At 38.7% G+C, this 19,883-nt stretch overlaps 5 protein-coding genes and 1 long non-coding RNA gene across 6 annotated transcripts; 2 read left to right on the plus strand and 4 right to left on the minus strand.

The window, feature by feature from the left end:
- Positions 1 to 1,626: 1,626 nt before the first annotated feature.
- Positions 1,627 to 2,559, minus strand: LOC114525911 (uncharacterized protein K02A2.6-like). The gene has a single exon (XM_028547370.1). It carries the CDS (start codon positions 2,557 to 2,559, stop codon positions 1,627 to 1,629), a length of 933 nt encoding a protein of 310 aa, XP_028403171.1.
- Positions 2,560 to 7,436: 4,877 nt separating this feature from the next.
- LOC114525966 lies at positions 7,437 to 8,551 on the plus strand. Its single transcript, XM_028547433.1, has 2 exons — positions 7,437 to 7,861; positions 8,147 to 8,551. Exons 1-2 carry the CDS (start codon positions 7,457 to 7,459, stop codon positions 8,369 to 8,371), a joined length of 630 nt encoding a protein of 209 aa, XP_028403234.1. The 5' UTR covers positions 7,437 to 7,456; the 3' UTR covers positions 8,372 to 8,551.
- A 15-nt stretch (positions 8,552 to 8,566) lies between these two features.
- LOC114525912 lies at positions 8,567 to 10,877 on the minus strand. Its single transcript, XM_028547371.1, has 8 exons — positions 10,696 to 10,877; positions 10,501 to 10,574; positions 10,103 to 10,303; positions 9,916 to 9,990; positions 9,451 to 9,833; positions 9,223 to 9,365; positions 8,909 to 9,086; positions 8,567 to 8,826 (listed from the first exon to the last, which is right to left on the minus strand). The coding sequence occupies exons 1-8, from the start codon at positions 10,720 to 10,722 to the stop codon at positions 8,567 to 8,569; spliced, it is 1,341 nt and encodes a 446-aa protein (XP_028403172.1). The 5' UTR covers positions 10,723 to 10,877.
- An 83-nt stretch (positions 10,878 to 10,960) lies between these two features.
- On the minus strand, positions 10,961 to 12,876 carry LOC114525977. The gene is made up of 3 exons (XR_003687286.1): positions 12,023 to 12,876; positions 11,152 to 11,186; positions 10,961 to 11,027 (listed from the first exon to the last, which is right to left on the minus strand). It is a non-coding gene; the product is annotated as an uncharacterized LOC114525977 (long non-coding RNA).
- A 21-nt stretch (positions 12,877 to 12,897) lies between these two features.
- LOC114525978 lies at positions 12,898 to 17,021 on the plus strand. The gene is made up of 4 exons (XM_028547452.1): positions 12,898 to 13,366; positions 14,084 to 14,407; positions 14,680 to 15,528; positions 15,906 to 17,021. The coding sequence occupies exons 1-4, from the start codon at positions 12,920 to 12,922 to the stop codon at positions 16,899 to 16,901; spliced, it is 2,616 nt and encodes an 871-aa protein (XP_028403253.1). The 5' UTR covers positions 12,898 to 12,919; the 3' UTR covers positions 16,902 to 17,021.
- A 204-nt stretch (positions 17,022 to 17,225) lies between these two features.
- LOC114526038 (ATP-dependent DNA helicase Q1-like) lies at positions 17,226 to 19,489 on the minus strand. The gene is made up of 2 exons (XM_028547530.1): positions 18,723 to 19,489; positions 17,226 to 18,602 (listed from the first exon to the last, which is right to left on the minus strand). The coding sequence occupies exons 1-2, from the start codon at positions 19,325 to 19,327 to the stop codon at positions 17,771 to 17,773; spliced, it is 1,437 nt and encodes a 478-aa protein (XP_028403331.1). The 5' UTR covers positions 19,328 to 19,489; the 3' UTR covers positions 17,226 to 17,770.
- Between the last annotated feature and the right edge of the window lie 394 nt (positions 19,490 to 19,883).

The following is a 19,883-nucleotide window of genomic DNA, read 5'->3' on the forward strand; positions in this document are numbered from 1 at the left end:
ATTAATGCCCCTTGTGTCTGTAGGTATATGAAAGTCCCACAGTCACAGTGTCGCGCTACCAAGAAATTCCAACTTTGCTGAGAAATCGTATTCTTAAAATCGCGAATTCTGAAATTCCACCAAGGCCAAGGGTTTTCATATTATACAATAATATGCGGTACAACAAAGTATTTTGATAACCGGTTCTTAAATTAATTAAAATAAGCCATTTGGCGTACCCGAAATGATTGTAGAAATATTATATATCAAGTAAAAACAAAAATCACAAATAATAAACACAATAATACAAAGAAAATGACTGAATTCCTCGAAGAGCTGTCCGGTAGTCGAGTCTACCACCACTTCCGGTCAGGGTTTCACAACTTATTTGCATATGGCTGCCCTCATAGGGGGATAGTAATGACAAAAAACAGACTATTAGAGAACAAAAAACTTTTGAAAAAATGCATAATATATAATTTTAATACCAACGGCCCTGTATACCTCGAGATTTCATTTCGTTTTCAGCTAGGGCAAAATTATCGTAAATTTAATTATGTGATATTTTAAAAGTTTCTTGTATCATGCTTCTCATCACCCTGCAGGATATAACCCCTTCCTGTTCTGTTTGATCCAGATATAGAAGGAAAATAATAAAATACAGTACACCCCCCCCCCCCCTCAAACGAAGCGGTATATATGCGGCCCTAGCAAGCATTAAGTGACAATCAGTGATGTGTCTGCCATACTGCGGTCACCTCATCGAAATGCTGATGACGTGTGAGATGGTCAGGGACAGCTGAGTGGTAAAAAGATAGAAGGGATAATGCCAGCACGAAGGGCGGTCCCGTAGAAAATTCGCAGCCACGCGCTTTTGATTAGCCTGCTCGCAGATTGAATTAAAGTGGAAGTTTATGATTTGTCATTGCAATTTGTGTGTGCGTGCCCAACAATCCACCTTAACTTTCCCAATAAGATAGCTGTACATTGGCAATCCCATGAAATTTGGAGCAGTTTACAGTTTTTGAAGTTTGTTCGAAAAAGTTTCACGCCAATTTACAATAATCAAAAGGCATTTGAATGAGATGTTGATTGATACGGTACGGGAATGTTTCGTACAAAACCAACGACCTGGTTGAAACGTACAAAATTAAAAATCAAAATTTTTATATTTAATGAATCAATTTTTAGTGTACGAATCAAAGAACAAAAATGGTAATGGCGACAAAGTATTAATGAAACGATATGAAAACTTCTGTGTAAACTTTTTCATCATCTGCCGGAAACTAGGCCCGTCTTCATTGACATTGCTACAGACGTGACGTTTTCAAGATGGAATATCAAATAACAAGGGGAGTTCCCTGTGCGATATTCAGTTTCATTTTGAAATTATATGACTATAATGATCTCACTCCTTGCTCCGATTTGTATAACTGTATATTTTGTTTCTTTATATTATATATATTACTTTTCATGTGCTCTTACATTTTCTCGCTCTCATACACTTTCTATCTTATTGTCTGTATGTCTCTAACTGTCAATCAGTTCTAATTCTATTGTCCAAGCTTAATTATCTATAAATAGCAGTTATGTATATTACATCACCCTTTTTTTTTTAAACAATATTAACATTTAACAAAACATAATTCAATCATATACTGAATGTCCAAATCTATCAGGTTTTCCTCTGACTCGGCTCGATCGTCGTGTCGGTATTTGATCTTGATGTCCAACATTTTTTGCTGCTGGTAGTGTGATGGTATTGTTCCTCTTTTGATGACGTTCTTTCTCATTATCGTCATCACTGTCCGTATCATCCCTTGGCTTTGGTATGCGTTTAAAAGACACATTTCGTGTGATAACGTGTCCGTTCTTGCTTCTTGCTTTAACCTGTGAATGCGATCTGTGTGTGACTACGTATGGAACGTTGTTGTAATTCGCAGTCAATTTGTTCTGCTTGTCCTGACGAACTAAGACATAGTCTCCTATCTTAATTTCACTCTCTTTTACGTTTCTTTTTTCATTCGCATATTCTTTGTTGTATCGCTGTCTCTCCATTTCATTCTTTTTAGCAATATTGTGTTTGTTAACAATGTTCCGCTTTTTCAATCCTAGAAGCTTTCCTTTCACTGTACGGTTGAATAGTAATTCCGCTGGTGGAACTTTCGTGGAAGAGTGTGGTGTTGTCCTGTACTGTAACAAGAAACGATGTAGCTCTTGCTGCCAGGGTCTTCTTTCAATGTGAGCGGTTCGTAGCGTTTTTCCAAGGGGCTGCATGAATCTTTCCGCTTCTGCATTGCCCTGGGGCCATTTAGGTGTTGAATGAATATCTTTAATTCCAAGAGCTGTCAAATAACGATTATATTCTGCACTATTGAAAGGCGGTCCATTGTCTGTCTTGATAGTTGTTGGGATGCCATGACGGGCGAACATTTGATCTAATTTGGGTATGACCACAGAAGCTTTTGTCGAGCGTACTACTTCCACTTCGGGATATCTGGAATAGCGATCAATTGCGACCAGAAGGTATATTCTCCCGAAGGAAGTGGTCCGTAGAAATCCAAATGTATCGTTTCCCATGGTCCCTTTGGCATTGTTGTCGTTGATATTGGCTCTTGTGGTGGTGCTTTACCCACTGCCTGACAAGGAATGCACTTCTCGATTGTTGCTTGTACCATTTTATCAATATTCGGAAACCAAATCTTTTCTCGGATTAATGATTTCGTTTTGGTAATGCCAAGATGAGTCTCGTGCGCAATGTCAATCGCACGTTGCTGTAGCGATTCTGGTATCACTATACGAGAACCACGAAGAACCACGCCCTTTGTTGTCACAGTAAGTTCGTCTTTTACTTGTTTATAAGGCTTGACTACCTCGTAGTGCCACTTGTTGAGCTTTATAGCTGCCCGAACTCCTCGTAAGGTTTTGTCCTTGTTCGTTGCTTCTTCGATTTCCTCTATCGTCAGTGCTTTCGGAACACTGGAGCGAGCAATAAAGTTTATGTGCTCCTCAGTCATTTTCTGCTGTTCGTAGCTTTTTCCTGTTGGGTGGCGCGATAGCTAATCAGCCGGATTGTTAGCTCCTGGCTTGTATCTTACTTGAAAAGCATAAGGTTGTAAGCGTAACACCCAACGTTCTATTCTTGCCGAAGTTTTGGAGTTTCTGTTGCCATAGATTACTTCTAGTGGTTTATGGTCTGTGATTAGAACGAACTCGTTTCCGTACAGGTATAGATGAAAATGTTCCACTATCCAAATAATAGCCAGCGCCTCTCTCTCGGTTTGGGAGTATCTTTGTTCGACTTCTGTTAATGCTCTACTCGCATATGCCACTACTTTCTCGTCGTCTTTTCCTTTGTTTCTCTGCGAAAGGATTGCTGATATGCCGACTGGACTCGCATCAACCGTTACCAGTGTCTCTTTATTTTTGTCAAAATATGCCATGCACGATGCTGACGCTAAGGTGGAAGTTAACGTGTTGTACGCGTTCTGATGAATGTCGGTCCACACGAAAGGTGTATTTTTCTTCGTTAATTGGCGCAATGGAGCTGTAATGGTTGCAAATTTCGGAATATACTTGGCACTGTAGTTTGCCATGCCGAGGAGACTTCTTACTTCAGAAATAGTTTTGGGTACCGGCGCGTTCTTTAAAGCTTCTACACGTTTGGGGTCAGGTTTGCTGCCGTCTTTGGAAAATATTTGTCCGAAAAATTCCAGTTTGTCATTCAAGAAGCTACACTTAGCTTGATTCAAGCGTAGTCCTTTGTCGGAGATTCGTTTTAGACATTTATTCAAGTTTGTGTTATGTTCTTTCTGTGTTTTGCCATGTACTAAAATGTCATCAGCTATATTCTTTACTCCGACTAATCCTTGCAATTGGGTTTGTAAAGTGTACTGGAAAATCTCAGCAGCTGCATTGGTGCCATAGTTCAGCCTGTATCTGAAAAGACCGATGTGTGTACTGAATGTAGTAATGTAACGACTGTCCTCGTGTAGTTCTAGCTGATGACACGCCTGTGTAAGGTCTAATTTGGAAAAACACGTTGCTCCATTTAACTCAAAACTGATGTCCTCAACTGTTGGAATAGGGTGTCGTACCCGTTTTATAGCTTCGTTGGCAGCGCGCATATCGACGCATATACGAACGTCCCCGTTCTTTTTCGGTACTGCTACAATTGGCGATACCCAAGGTGTAGGTTGGTTTTCTGGTACCCGTTCAATAATATCGTCTTTCTCTAGTTGTTCTATCGCGTTCTGGACTTTCTGACGTATGTGATAGGGAATTCGGCGTTGTGGCTGTGCTCAGGGTGTTGTTGTTTTATCAACGTTTAATTTGATTTTCTCTTGCTTGAGTTTACCCAACCCGTGGAAAACTTTTGAATGTTTGTTTAGAATATTTTGGAGTTCACGATCTTTTGTTTCAGTTACTTTGTTAAGATGAAAACTTACCAGGCCAAGTTCCTCTGCCGTTGTTGCTGATATTAGATTTCTGCTGTCTGTCGTTTCTGCGACGTAAAAAGTTGCCACTGCAACTCGACGGCGAGTCTCAATAGCTTCCTCAAACTTGCCAATGAACTTTACTGGCTTGCTAGCAGTATACGCAAACGCTTTTATGTTCGTTTTCTTTAATTCTATTCCTGGTATTTTCTCATATGTACCTCGGTCGATGACATTGATCGTTGCGCCTGTGTCTACGGTAGCTTTTAACGATCGTCCGCATACTTTAACATTGACTTTGGGGGTCTTGTCATTAGAAACTGTGTATAAATATTCGTTGTCAGAACTGTCCGTCTCGCTCTGAACTTCATTTAGTGGATTTAGTGGTCGTTTGTATTTCTGTTTCGGTTTCATTTCATGTTGAAAAGCTTTTGTCTGACGTTGCATCTTTCCTCGACACACTCGAGCAAAATGGTTGAGCTTTTGACATTTCCGACATTCTTTACCTTTAGCTGGGCATTGTCCTTCGTGAGGATACGTACCACCGCAATTGCATGTGACACGTTTTCGATGTTGTTTTCGATGATACTTTGTTAACACGATCTGTATTTGTGTCTTTTGATTCGATGTCTCGCGCTTGAAATGTACTCATCTCGGCACGGCGACCATCGATGAGTATAGACTTCAGATCGTATGTTGGGTCTCTTAATGCCTTTTTCCGAATCCGTGAAGATGACCCAGCCGTAATAATTTGTTGTTCGATTTCAAAATCTGCGTTGTGGAAAGAGCAAGTCTGTGCTAACGTCCGTAATCGTGTATGGAATTGATCAAGGGTTTCGTTCGGTTCTTGTTTCGCTTGTCTAAAGCGGTAAACTGCGTATCGGCGATTTTCTTGCGGTTGGAAGTATTCGTGAAGCTTTGTTTTCGCGGCTTCGTAATCAGTTGCGTCTCCCGTATCAGGTATTTGTCTAAATATCTCGCGAACCCGTTTGCCAGCTTGATATAATAGCAATGCGCGTTTTCTTTTCTCATCCGTAATCCCACTAGCGAGGATGAACATCTCGAAATCTTGGATCCAAATGTTCCAGCGCCGCAGCGCGTGCCTAAGCTTTCGCCAACATCAGCGTCTGGATTAAACTCTGGCAATGGTTGTAGCGAAACCGATTGCGTATTTACTGTGATATTTTCTTGTGGCTCGGCTTGTCCTTCAGCCATTCTCGTCGCCAATATAATGATCTCACTCCTTGCTCCGATTTGTATAACTGTATACTTTGTTTCTCTATATTATACAACCTCGTACCCAGGGTCTTCTGTGTTCACGGGGCGCGGAACTACGCGACGAAGACCCTGGTCGGGGCTGATGACGTCACCCCCAGATTTTGGGGGTAAACGTACAATTTTACCATGGGTCGGGAGGTAAAGTAACATGCTTGTCACTTTAGGAAATTTCCAAATATTTTATGTTTTGTTTTCAATAAAAAGCTATTTATATTGCGCCAAAATATGGAGTAAAAAGTCGCAAGAGTTCACAGGAAAGCATCATGTATTATGTATCGAGTCTCATATTGCATACCATGCGTCGAATAAAGCTCGAATTTCAAAGAGCACGCTCTATGGGCGGCCGTTACCACCAAAAATGTTACACGTGTGAAATGAATGGACATAAACAGAAATCATTCATAACAAACACGAATGATTCAATGTGTTTAGAAATGCTTGAACATATTGTAGTAATATGACTGGACAAAACAAGAAATGACTCGTTCAAAGTTGAAACGATTCACTTCACTGTGTATTAATTCGGCTATTATTGAACTGATTCGTATGGACCAAGTGAAATGACTTGATGTATTTTGCAGTGACGCAACAAGTCGTATAAGAGTGACCCAGTAAGCTGTCAAATAATTCATGCTTTTTTACAGCCATCCGATGTGTTTTAAAATAGCTCAACTAAATTCGACACCATTCAACCAGATGAGACGCGATTCGATCTAATATGCGACAATGTAACTCAATGTGAAACGGCCCAGTTAAAGGCGGCGTCGTTCAGCTAGATGTGAACAGATTCAAAATCATGTGAAATCACTCAAATAAATGTGAAATCACTCAACAAGATGTGAAATGGCTTCACCAAAGGTGGAACGATTCGCGTCCAAGTGAAATGACACGGCATATTTTGATTTGACGTAACTTGTGCGTTCTTGACACGTCTTGTTGTAAGTTGATTCATCATGTTGTGAAGTGAATCAACAAGATGCTTCCATCTTGTTATTTATACTTCCTTGAAAGAAATTTTACGGAAATAAAATCAAAATATGGAAATTTGCCGCATGTTTATTGAAATGAGATATCGTTCAAAGTCCTTTCCGCAACTCACACTTCGACGTTCGCACACCGTTATTTTGTATCGCGACATTTTCCAAGCTTTTTTGCATTTTGTTGGCAAATATTTTTCCCCTGGAAGATCTCAGTATAAAGGTATGTGTTCAAAGATTTATACTCTGTTCTTGAACAATATCTCCTTGTTATTTAGAGTAAATTATTTTAATATAGGAATTATCTGCGTCAACATACATGACATACATAGTGTTGTAACATTTTATAAAGAATTGTTTAACATTGATATAACATTTGAAAATACTAATCTATTCAAAAATCTTAAAAGCTTAATTAATGTCATGGGCAGGCAACATGGCAAAATTTTTAAATGTATTATATACAGGAGGATCCCCTCCCTCCCCTTTGTATGGAAAAGAATAAGGATGTCACATAACTCACATTAACATTAGATTCCATCTATTTCTATTCCATACCCAATGTGCATACTATATGCTACATTTTTTCAGGGGAGGGGGCAATCACTGATGAATAGTTTTTTCCTTTAGGTCAATTTAATATAGATACATTATGGATTCATTTACAGCAGAACTAATTAATGCTATCAAGGATGTCATTACCATGTTAAGTGAAAGCACGAGTTATGATGATCGTGAGCTGTGTGCAATGCAAGTACTGGGCTTCCATCCAGAGTTAGAGGGGATATGGGTGTGGAAAACCGTGATGTTGCTCATTACATGTTGAGCCATCCAGCAAGAGGACCATCTCGTGGGAGTTATATTACTGGCCGCAGTGTTCACAATTCAAGGATTGAGCGATTGTGGAGAGATGTATATCAAACCGTTCTATCCATGTTCTACGACCTGTTCACACTTATGGAAACGGACGGAATCCTTGATCCCGATAATGAACGCCACCTCTTTTGCCTTCATGAAGTTTATAAGCCTGTCATCAATGATATGCTTACAAAATTTTCAAACGCTTGGATACATCACAAGATGCGCACAGCTGAAAATAAAAGTCCTCTTCAACAATTTATTATGGGCATGCAACAAATACAACACGAGAATGGTACTATTGCCAACGAATATTTTGAAAATCTTTCTGAGGTAAGTTATTCTTGTCGCTATGCAAATTTGCCGCCTTTTTCGAAATAGAGTAATACATACAATTCCATATAAGGCACCATGAAAAAAGATTTTGTGCAGAAGTCAGAACCTTACTAAAATTGATCATGTTCTCTAGATGAAAAGGGCTGCAAACTCTGTTCGCTGGGTAAAAAAGGCATATATAATTATGCAATTTGAATTTGCTCACTTCCTAATATATAAGTCTTATCTATTAGGAATCAATCTACTTAGTTTCGAATTTGGTTTACTTTTTCATTTCTCCAGACCGAATTAAATACTTATGGTGTGGACGTACAGGCAGGTTTACCACAGTACAATGATGACGACGGAGTAGTAGTGCCGGACACTACAAATCCACTGGATGAAACAGCTTTTGCTGATTTTTTACACAGAGTGTCAACAGTAGAGCGCACAGACCCATGGGACACTGAACCGTACCTATATGCGTTGCAAACACTTGACAATTTACTACCCGAGGAATCGCAGTAGTATTTAATAACTGAAAAGTGGGAGTGAGTCTCAACTGCATGATATTCCACAAATTGTGCATATACCACAAAACAACAAATGTAAATATCATGTAACCTACATGATAAATGTCAATACAAATACAAATGTCCCCTTTTTTTAGAATTAAAATAATTTCGGGATAATATTGAAACATGTATTAAGCGGTATTACTTCTCATAAGCTTGCCATTCCAAAATGGGTATTGCTGAAAGCTAAATCAAATTTTTGGAACATTTCATCTTGACTTTCAGGAAGAATTTCACCAATAGCCAGCCGTAAAAGGTTGATGCATGTGTTGGAGGTTGGTAGGCACGAACGCGTGCCGTCACTAAAACACAAAGCAGGCTGGATTGCAAAACCCAGAACAGGCTCATCCTCTGAACCAGTGGCGAATCTTAAGACATCGCCTAGCGATACATTTTCTCGCCTCCCAGCTAAAGGATTAAATAAAAAGTGTTATATAGGTAAAAAGTTAATTAGATAAAACGTGCAGAACGAAAGAAAATATGAACATACCAGCAACCTCTTTGACGTAATTCAAAAAAAGCCTGTATGCCCTGTTCTCTTTCATCCTCTTGTTGGAACCCTGCTCTGAAAATTTTGGCGCCAAAATCTTTACGATTCTCGGATACGTCAACGGATGGTATGCTGTTCTTCGTAATAGGAAGAGCATCGATGGTCTTTCCTTGATGAGCTGAAAATAAAAATATATTAAAATTAAATAGAATTTTTATGATTATGAAAGTAACGGGTACACATAAATCATAAATACACTTCTTTTAATTGTTTCTGTACTCAGTGTTCTATGGCAGTATAACAAATGTAATTACCTCTACTAATCCAAATTTCGAAAAGCCGTTGCGAAGTTGTTCTTCGGCGTCGTTCAGTTGTTCTGCATGAACACCAAAAAGTTTGGTCAGTAATTCTTCGTGCATAAAACACGGTAGCGGTCCGCCTTGTAACATGCTGTAACCTTAAATGAACAGAGTCAGGGTTAACAAAGACATTAACTTGAACGTAGTTGTAAGTTGCAGTTTAATAATAATAAGTTCTCTTACCAAATACAAGACCAGCTCCAAAGAAGTATCTGCGAGTCTCGGCGACAACATCTTGGCGTAAGGTATAGGTATCGCCGCCAACCACAAATAAATGGTCTTTTATCTCGCGGGTCATTGCACCTAGGAACTCTTTCCGAGGACCACCTAGATCCTGTGCGCACTCGCCAGTAAACGTGACTTCTAAAGGAAGACTAGGATCGCTCACACCAAGTCCACCCAACAACTCGTCCATGCCATCTTCGTAAATGTTTTCCCGCGTAACGAAAACATCTGTTGTTTCACCTTCAAGTTGCACCGTTGGGTCCATAACATCGAGGGGACGACCCCGCAGAAAGTGGCAAGAGAAGGTTCGCAGAACTTGGACAGGGTCATCATTTGCAGTTCTGCAATAATATTATAAAAAAATTCCGCTCATAAAAATATCGTTCATTGATGATTACAAGCAAGCTTTGCAATAATACGTACGTTGCTTTTAGTGTTGCGTCGATGGCGTTTCGTAGGTGTTCTTCGTATGGCAGAGCCATAGGATCTACTTCCACGCTAAGAACAGAATTAAAAATGTTTAAATATGAAAGAAATATATATTGGTTTTGATTGCATCGGTGTGGATATTGATTCCGTGTATCATTGAAATTTTCTATTTGGGTAATACCTGTTTTCAAGTTCAGCGCGATTGCTGTCCTCGATTTCCAACGTTTCATTTGGTTGAGGAACTGGTGCTAATGAATCCAGGTCACTGTCTCTCGCGTCAGTATTAGAGACTAATTGTGTCGGGGCGATCTGTTCGTTTAGCGGCAAAGAGGTTGTATTTGAAATTAACGTGTCATCATCCGTAACTTGAACGACGTCGTTTCTAAAGATAAATTCAAGAACAAATGAGATGGTGTACCACCTGTAGCCAAATACCGTATAAAGCATGATTTTTTAAAAATGAAGTTCCATTACTATTGCTTTAATTGAATTTCCAATGTTTTATTGTAAACAGTTCGTACACATAGAGTTGCAAACTATAGTCTTATTAGGTTTTAACATGCTATGAAGAATTGATACCTTTCACTGTTAATTCCATATCGGCTATTCTCGTCTCCCTCTTCAGTTTCATGCTCATTTGCAGAATGATAATGCTGTCGAAATTGTTAAATAGTTTGTTAAACAAAAACATGTTTGTCATTTTCCTTCGGCCGATGTAATTTGTCTTAGCATTTACAATGGGAGCGGTGGATTATCTGAAATATCTAAACTTACCTCGCAAGCTTGTAGATGCTCACTCATTTCACTAACTGAAACGCTTTCACCGCATGATAAGCATATTTCTTTTTCTTCATGAAAACGCACAGTTTCCGTCAAAGGAATACTTCTTTGAAGCGGTCGTATGTATATTCGGCCATTGCCAAAGCATCTCAGTTGCTCCGTACTGCATGAGCCATGCGAAACTACTTTCAACTTCTTTCTTTCCTTTTCCTGACTCACCAAAATTTGAAAGCCACCAGAAAAGCGCAACGGAGGATAAGCCCTATTATAGGATGCAGCATCTGCACAACCTGCATTAATGCATTTACTGTGTCCACATTATTACTCTAAAAAATAAAAAAAATCTTTAAAATAAAATTTTGGTGACACCATAATGTACAATTGTATAATTTTGAGAATATTCAAGCAATTAACATAATTTTAAATGAATATTGAATGTAATATTCCCACCATTGTTGCATACACTTTAAGGATTTTACCAACAGCTGAAACGTAACACAAAGTTGAAATTATTTCATTATCATCTGCTAGGGAGCCTAAACAGGGCCGGATTAACATCGCGCGAGTCCCGTGGCAGGTTTTTGGCGCGGGCCCCCATCCCCTGGTATGAAAACTTTTAAATTCAAAGACACACAAATTTGGTAATTGTTTTTTGTTTTATCTGTTATTCATTTTTTGGATGTAATTACGTCTTAGGAATTGTTTAATGCATTCTTGAGTGTAAAAGAAGTAAATCAGAAGTAACACTGTAGCTGCAACATGATACAGGAGACAATGGTCCGATACAGGACCAGGTCGGCAACACGTGTAAACAGGATCATATAACAGCGCAACAAGAGATTAAATACTAACGGGGATCTATATTTTCCTGGGTTAACTAAAGAGTGTAGGAGCCCTGAATGCGTTAGTCATGAAGACCCTAAATGCGCGAGTACCTTAAGTGCGCAAAGGATATAAAATGGGTGTGTTTTCGTTAAAACGAGCTCGGCACAGTAAAGCGCGATGCCCCCATAAGCGCGAGGCCCGCGGCATATTCCGCATCTGCCACATGGTTAACCCGGCTAGCCCTGTCAGCCTAAATACAATTATTTCAAATGTTACATGGAAAAATCAGTGACAATTCTTTAACGTATAACTTATATTTTTAAGCCATATTTTCCGGCCATATTTTCCCGAATAAACAATTCGCACTTTCTTTCTCCTGAAAGCGCAAACGCACACATGGCCCTTTGCCCTTTACCCGGCCGTTTTCTATAAATAATTTACTCTAAATAACAAGGAGATATTGTTCAAGAACAGAGTATAAATCTTTGAAACATACCTTTATACTGAGATCTTCCAGGGGAAAAATATTTGCCAACAAAATGCAAAAAAGCTTGGAAAATGTCGCGATACAAAATAACGGTGTGCGAACGTCGAAGTGTGAGTTGCGGAAAGGACTTTGAACGATATCTCATTTCAATAAACATGCGGCAAATTTCCATATTTTGATTTTATTTCCGTAAAATTTCTTTCAAGGAAGTATAAATAACAAGATGGAAGCATCTTGTTGATTCACTTCACAACATGATGAATCAACTTACAACAAGACGTGTCAAGAACGCACAAGTTACGTCAAATCAAAATATGCCGTGTCATTTCACTTGGACGCGAATCGTTCCACCTTTGGTGAAGCCATTTCACATCTTGTTGAGTGATTTCACATTTATTTGAGTGATTTCACATGATTTTGAATCTGTTCACATCTAGCTGAACGACGCCGCCTTTAACTGGGCCGTTTCACATTGAGTTACATTGTCGCATATTAGATCGAATCGCGTCTCATCTGGTTGAATGGTGTCGAATTTAGTTGAGCTATTTTAAAACACATCGGATGGCTGTAAAAAAGCATGAATTATTTGACAGCTTACTGGGTCACTCTTATACGACTTGTTGCGTCACTGCAAAATACATCAAGTCATTTCACTTGGTCCATACGAATCAGTTCAATAATAGCCGAATTAATACACAGTGAAGTGAATCGTTTCAACTTTGAACGAGTCATTTCTTGTTTTGTCCAGTCATATTACTACAATATGTTCAAGCATTTCTAAACACATTGAATCATTCGTGTTTGTTATGAATGATTTCTGTTTATGTCCATTCATTTCACACGTGTAACATTTTTGGTGGTAACGGCCGCCCATAACGCTCGAAACCGCTCAGTTTAATCGAGTCGATGGCTAGCAAAGACACGCCGAAAAAATTTTACAAGAAACAAACCGATTCGACTGGTAGTATTTCTCGCTGTAGACTGTGTAACTCTGTTACTAACCCGAAACACTGCAGGAATTTGTTTCGTTCTCAAAATCAGGCGGTTCTACGCAACGCCGAGCGTATTTATGGTGGTAAATTGCCACAAAACGATAGCCTTCCTCACCTAATTTGCGCGCCTTGTGATCGGAGACTAACCAACGCGATAAAGTTCAAGACCGTTATCGAGGAAACTCAGCGCGTGTTACAAGAATCTATCCGAGCAAAACGTTGTGTTGATGTATCGCCTTCGGTCAATAAACCGCCTGCTAAAGTTCATTTAGTTGGAACTCCGCGACGTCGCAGCATCGACTTTAACATCAGCCAAGGTGAATCAGAGTCGAGTCTCACTTCATCGCCACCACCTTTAACTGTAAGTTTACTTTCATGAAATATACATGTATTAATAATAGTCAATATTAGTATTTATTGTTGAATATTTAGCGCTGTAATAATATTTAAAAAACATTAATATTCATGATGACTTAGGATGCCACATGCGTGGCCACATGTTATATCGTTATACTCATGTTTTCCTGTTCCTCCCTTCCTCTATAATAAATCCTGTATTTATAATACTGTGTGTTTATATACTAATCAAAACAACACGCTGAACGTCCCAGCTTTAAAACGTCTTGCCTATTCGGAACTTGTTTATTTTGCTTTATTATTAAATACACGCAGTATAATACACACAGTATACAGGTCATGACCTTGCAACCTGCATCTGCATGTCAAAGCCTACACGGCCAAAAATTGATCAAGTTGTTGCATCAGGGGTGAACAATGTTGTGCTGCACCCAATAAACAGTATTGTTAACAATGTTGTTGAACCTTGTTGAATCATCAGTGTTGATGCAATATTGTTGTAACAAGCTGCAACAGCATTGATAGTTCAACAAGTTTCAACAACATTGTTAACAATACTGTTTGCAGGGTGCAGCACAACATTGTTCACTCCTGTTTTTAACAACTAGCATCAACATGATGATTTTTACACATGTAGATCACAGGCCTAAATACTTATTTAACAGTAAATTTGAAAAGCTGGGAAGAAATCTCATATTTAAATATTATTATTATATTAAAGAGTGATGATCAAATCTTAGCTGTGGCAAACAAAGAACTGATTCATGTTGCCAGAAGGAGTCAGCCATCTGTCCTTAGACAAAGAGGCTTTGATGGAATGTCTGCAGACACCTGGATGTCAGAGGTGCTAGGAGAGTTGTCAACAAGATGTCCAACTGTGAACAACATCCTATGTACTCTGTTGGAAAGCTCCCTATATCCTGCAAAGAAGAATCCTGCTATCTGCCTTATTTATGGCATTATTAACTTCCTGCGGTGCCATGAATCAAGCAGAATTCAACGCATTAATTCAGTTTTGCTAATAGAAGGCCAGGCATCTGTAAATGTGAGTTGTTTTACTTATTTGCCATTGTTTTTACAAATTGCAACCAACTATTTTGTTTTACTGCCTGATGCTTGCAGCTAGCCTATACCTTTGCTACATAATAAATACACTAATGTGCATTAGTGACTAACATGTCATATGTGGTAATTTTAAATTGTATTACTCTCCTTGACATGACTTTGTATTTGCAATGCATTAGACAGGTTCTAACGTAGGACAAAGGAAAAGGTAGGGGAGATGACATATTGAGCATTGTTCATTGTATCATTTAGCTGATTGCCTGTCTACATAAATATGGATTATGCCTGGAGCCGAAAATGAAATACCCAATTCTGGAAGACATTGGCAAGCACTTCATCGACCGAGCAGCAGAATTAGTTAAGAGTGGACTTTCCTTTGTTTATGTTTTGGACAATATTGATTGGGAAGAGAAAGCCCATGATATGAGGCAGGATGTCCAAAACCGAAGTGTTCATGCTGTGGCAACAAGTATTGTGTTCAACCGGGTTCCTGATAAGAGATTGCCTGATTCTGGTCCACAGCAATTTCTGAAAGATTGCGATGTCCATCAACTTGTGGAAATCAATCAACTGGAATCTGATGCAATTCGGAACCGGTACAAAATACTTGTTGCCAACATTTTGTTTGATCAGTTCCCTGCTTTTGCAATGTTCAGAGACTATATACCTGCGAGAACTAACTGTGAGTATGAAAAGGAGATGGCAAGAAAGTCAGAAGTCTTAACAATGCCTGTAGTGATGAAAGACGAAAAAAAGTATTCTGACTGTGTTGATGTCTTGGATCAACTTGAAAAGTGGACACACGAGATCTATGCAGCAGCTGGACTATGTTCCCTAGACCCTGATACATTGGAAGATGTTACTCCCACAATTGGAACCACATCCAGGCCTGACCAACCTGCTTCTCATGTCCCACCAGTTCATTCTAACAGCGATCCATTGCATGGGGTGAAAATCCCATGTTTTGGTGATCAACTCACAAGGGTTCGATTTGCTGGGGCAAAAGATCTAAGAGCTGGGTGCCATTCCGCAAGGCAGAGGTTGGACCATTTATACCCTTTCTGCATTGTCGACTGGCATACAAAGAGAAGTTTTTTGAAGGTACAGTATGCTTACTAATTTATAGTTGTACTTCTTCTGGGACAAAGATAATATTGTTAAAAAATCATAAATTGTTCATGTAAATTGAGTACAAAGAGTGTATTTGTATCAACAGTAGCTATTCTAGTACTGCAGACTCTCTGATGTGATGCTGTGTCTGTATTGATTTTAGCCAATCCTATTTCAAAGAAGGCTAGAGGTTGTAAAATGTTCCTAAACAGTATCATAAGTTTTTATGAATAAGTTTTTTACTTCTTTGGTAGACTTGTTACAACCTCTAGCCTCTGCAATATCCTATATTGCTAACATTTTATGGTACCCTATTGAAATGAGGTTTAGTTCCAAAAATATAAAACAAGGTTATTTTATTTCTTCAGACAATTTTCAAAAAGCTGTACAAGAATTCAGGAAGAGAAAGGGGAACACTTCGCTTTTTTAGAGAGAAGTTAAATCGCAGAAATGTGACGGTTGACGTTAAACACTATGAGGACTGTGAGCAGCTGTTCTTCAGTGTTGGTAAGTGCTTTGTTATCGAAGCCCTATTGGAATTTTTCCAAATGGATGATGCAAAGTGCAAACCAACAGTGAACGGTCCTCATAGTGTTTACGTCTTAGAAGAAAGCTACATGAAGACATACATCAATGAAACTCTGGACAAGTTTCTCGATGAATATATTTTCCATGGGGAAATTGAGGTGACCGATGGTGTTTGGTGCTATGGTGTCAACATTCTTAAATCTTTCATGTTGCTTGCTGATTTCAAGAATGCTGTTTCCTCTGGCAATGGTGAATACATTTCAATCCTTAGGAAGCAGCTGTTGACCCATTTCTTTGCAACACCTGGATTTAATGAATTTGCCATTGAAATGTTGATCAACATCTTCCAGGGTGAGGTGTTATTGTCGGAAGCTGAGGCTCATCGCTGCAAATGGGCTGCCACAGTTAACTGGAGAGGTGGCATTGGTCGCAACATTGAGATTGATCTCTTTCAGGAGAATAGAAACTGCGAGATGAAGAAGTTGATCAGGTCAATGGGTGCCAACAAGACAGAGAGAGCAATTGAGAGAGCAAGTAAAGCATCTGGAGGTGTTGCGAAGATTGTTGAAGCATTTGAAGAGCAGGTGAATATTTCCAAAAAATCAGGATCCCACACCCACAAATCATCCACTGAGGATGAGAAAGTTATTAGTAGGGACTTGAGAGGCTTAAGGCCTTTTAAGGAAGAAGATGGTCGATCATTTGAGAGCTTTGATGGCATCTCACATGATCCAACCCATTCATTGGATGAAATTAAATTTAAGGAATGGATTGATCGCCACAAGAAAAACATTGCAATGCATTATCCAGTTGAACAATCTAGTCAGGATGAGTGAACTGCTTGAAAGAGAATTGTTTCAAATTAGAATGTTTGTTTAACCCATGACTGGTGAAGTGCCCTGTGACCATTTATTAATTCACTATATATATATATATATATATATATATATATATATATATATATATATACCGTACGTCCTGTGTCCCAAGTGCAGGAGTCACCATTGAAATCCCATGCAAATGTAATCTTATGCAATTCTAATTAGACTTTGAGAATCTATCTATCTATCTGCGGCCAACATTTTGCAAATGGGTGTATATATATATATATATATATATATATATTATATATATTAATATATATATATATATATATATTAGTTATGCCAATTAAGCTTCTAGCAATGGCGATGCCTAATGCTTAATCTAACTGACAACAAATCTTACCAGTTTATGGGTAGCACTTTATGAGAGAAGTATGCTGGGTTTTTATTGGCTTTTCTTTGCATGAGAACTAGTTTTAAAACCATTAAACCGTTATGTTGTTTGTGAAGTGCGCATGAACTTTAATTAACAAATATGTACAAGATAATGTAATAGAAGTACCATGATAATTTTTGTATATATTCTTTGTATATAATTCATATAGGTCAAAAGTGCAAAGTATATGGTACTAGAAAACTATTGTTTCATATTCAACTATGATTCAGTAAACACATTAATTGCAATCTCAATTTAAAATTTGTGCAAATTTTGTCTGCTTAACTAAGATTATATTACATTGAAAGAATGCATGATCAGTTACATGAACACTTTTATCATAAGGTTTCGACACTGTGATTTTCTATTCCATGTGCACTGTTTATTGAATTTGCTGTACAACATAAATTTTATTGAAGCTTACAGTTTCTCCATAAGAAGGTGTTTACAAGCAAGTTGAACACTTGCAAAGATTTTCACATACACAACAACACAAGTGTAATGGTTTATGGACTGTATCTAATTCGTAATCCAGTGATTTTAATAATAACTTTCTTAAGCATAAGTCAGTGCTTGAGCAAAAATCACGCATGTCGTCTTGCATTCCAACTCTGTTTTTGCCAATATCCCTGTTGTTGTAATACAATACAGCAAATGATGACCTCCCATCCCTACCAGCACGTCCAGTTTCTTGAAAGTATTCTTTCACAGTGCAGGGGGGTCCAACATGCACAACCTGGCGGATGTCAGGTATGTCCACCCCCATCCCAATTGCTACGGTAGCAAAGACTACGCGAACTGTACTTTTTCCAGAACAGAGCTGCCTCAGGATTTCTTCTTTCATTTGATTAGTCTGTGGAGAATGATACTGTGCAAATAGCCTATTCGCTGGAATTGCAGTTGCACCAGAGGGAAAGTATTGCTCGATTCCAAGAACATGTTCAAACAGCTTATATGCAAAGCCGCACAAACGTAATGAAATGTATATAATAGTTAGAGGGTATGCAATCTTTTGCTGCAAAAGATCACTTGCAATTGGCATCAGGATTGATTCAATGGTGTCAACATCATGCCCGGTTCGAAATACTTTCTTATAGTAAATATTTTTCCTATCTGGATTGCCGATGACATTCTTACATTTCTTTAACCCCAAAGAATCTTTAATACACTTGACGTCTGCATGAGAAGCAGTGGCAGTCATTGCAATGACAGGTACGTGAGGAAATAAGGCACATAAGACACCCAACCTTCTGTAGTCCTGTCTGAAGTCACTCCCCCTAAAAAATGTAAATCAAAATACATAGTGTTAAGTATTGAGTAGTAACAAAGTAAAAGAATAATTTTAGATAAAGACAACAGGTTTAAACAGAATTGAACTTTTTGAATTGTTTACTAACCAGTCAACTATGCAATGAGCTTCATCAATCACAACTGCCACAACATTCTCTTGATATGGCTTGCTCAAAAGTAAATTACGCCCATATTTGCTCGAGATTAGTGTCTCTGGATGGGCGAAAACAATTTGATAGTAACCATCGCATAGCTTTTCCTCTTCGCAATGGCTTAAATCGATTTCAGCGCTAGTTTCTAAGTCATCACTATCCTCTGAACCATACGTTATTTGACCTTCTCTTGCTTCCTTCACGTTTATAATCGACGATCTAATGCCGCTCATGCTCAGGCGAGATACTTGATCACTCATTAAAGAGTTCAATGGCGACACAACGATAACAATTGAGTTCACTACTGTCGCAGAAAGGCCTCGTGATCTCCATGAAAAACGCAAATCGCCAAGCAACTTGAATTTGGCGAACAACAACATTGGCAGCAGATGAAAAATCAAAGACTTCCCATAGCCCGTTGGTAAAACACACATCACATCTTTTTCAAGATAGACGTTCTCCAGACAAATAATTTGTTTTGGTTTTAGAATAGTGTTTTGGTATACACTATTTAAAAGAGCAAATTCCAAGCAAGATAAAAATGCGATGTAGTCTAACATGGCGGAAACCGGAATGAAAGCATGAAAAGTGGAAGCATGTAATATGATATCTTTTCTTACACCCCCTGAGGCGATAGATTCCCATGCTGTGACGTCATCAGCCCCGACCAGGGTCTTCGTCGCGTAGTTCCGCGCCCCGTGAACACAGAAGACCCTGGGTACGAGGTTGTATATTATATATATTACTTTTCATGTGCTCTTACATTTTCTCGCTCTCATACACTTTCTATCTTATTACTCCGGCGTCAGCGACGGAGTTGAAAATTCGCCCCGGTTTTGTTTTGTTTTTGTTTTTTTTTTTTTATTTTTTTTTTTTTTTATTATTTTTCGTCGTCGCAAGTCTGTAATGGCGCGAAATATACTAGTATTTAAAATGTGTATGTGACCGTATTTATCTACGTCCCAGTCTTATCTCCCAAGAGTTGTGGTGCACAGCTTTGGCTAATTTTCCAATGCGCGATTCGATTTCGCTCGCATGATATGGCAATTCCTCCAAGAGGAACAAATAAACCGTTCTTTTCATGCTGTTCGATTAAGTTTAGATTGAATTGGGGTA

This window comes from Dendronephthya gigantea, unplaced genomic scaffold, assembly GCF_004324835.1.
Source record: "Dendronephthya gigantea isolate DGI-Jeju-01 unplaced genomic scaffold, DenGig_1.0 000036F, whole genome shotgun sequence".
Taxonomy (NCBI): Eukaryota; Metazoa; Cnidaria; class Anthozoa; order Malacalcyonacea; family Nephtheidae; genus Dendronephthya; species Dendronephthya gigantea.

Coding starts and splice junctions, on each gene's coding strand:
- LOC114525912 (XM_028547371.1), bottom strand. CDS start 10,722: ATGAGTGAGCATCTACAAGCTTGCGAG. Junction 10,304..10,500: donor TATGGAATTAACAGTGAAAG/GTATCAATTCTT, acceptor ATTTATCTTTAG/AAACGACGTCGTTCAAGTTA. Junction 9,366..9,450: donor TGGAGCTGGTCTTGTATTTG/GTAAGAGAACTT, acceptor TGTTCATTTAAG/GTTACAGCATGTTACAAGGC.
- LOC114526038 (XM_028547530.1), bottom strand. CDS start 19,327: ATGTTAGACTACATCGCATTTTTATCTTGCTTGGAATTTGCTCTTTTA. Junction 18,603..18,722: donor GCTCATTGCATAGTTGACTG/GTTAGTAAACAA, acceptor TACATTTTTTAG/GGGGAGTGACTTCAGACAGG.
- LOC114525966 (XM_028547433.1), top strand. CDS start 7,457: ATGGGTGTGGAAAACCGTGATGTTGCTCATTACATGTTGAGCCATCCA. Junction 7,862..8,146: donor ATTTTGAAAATCTTTCTGAG/GTAAGTTATTCT, acceptor TCATTTCTCCAG/ACCGAATTAAATACTTATGG.
- LOC114525978 (XM_028547452.1), top strand. CDS start 12,920: ATGGCTAGCAAAGACACGCCGAAAAAATTTTACAAGAAACAAACCGAT. Junction 13,367..14,083: donor CATCGCCACCACCTTTAACT/GTAAGTTTACTT, acceptor ATTATATTAAAG/AGTGATGATCAAATCTTAGC. Junction 15,529..15,905: donor CAAAGAGAAGTTTTTTGAAG/GTACAGTATGCT, acceptor TTATTTCTTCAG/ACAATTTTCAAAAAGCTGTA.
- LOC114525911 (XM_028547370.1), bottom strand. CDS start 2,559: ATGGGAAACGATACATTTGGATTTCTACGGACCACTTCCTTCGGGAGA.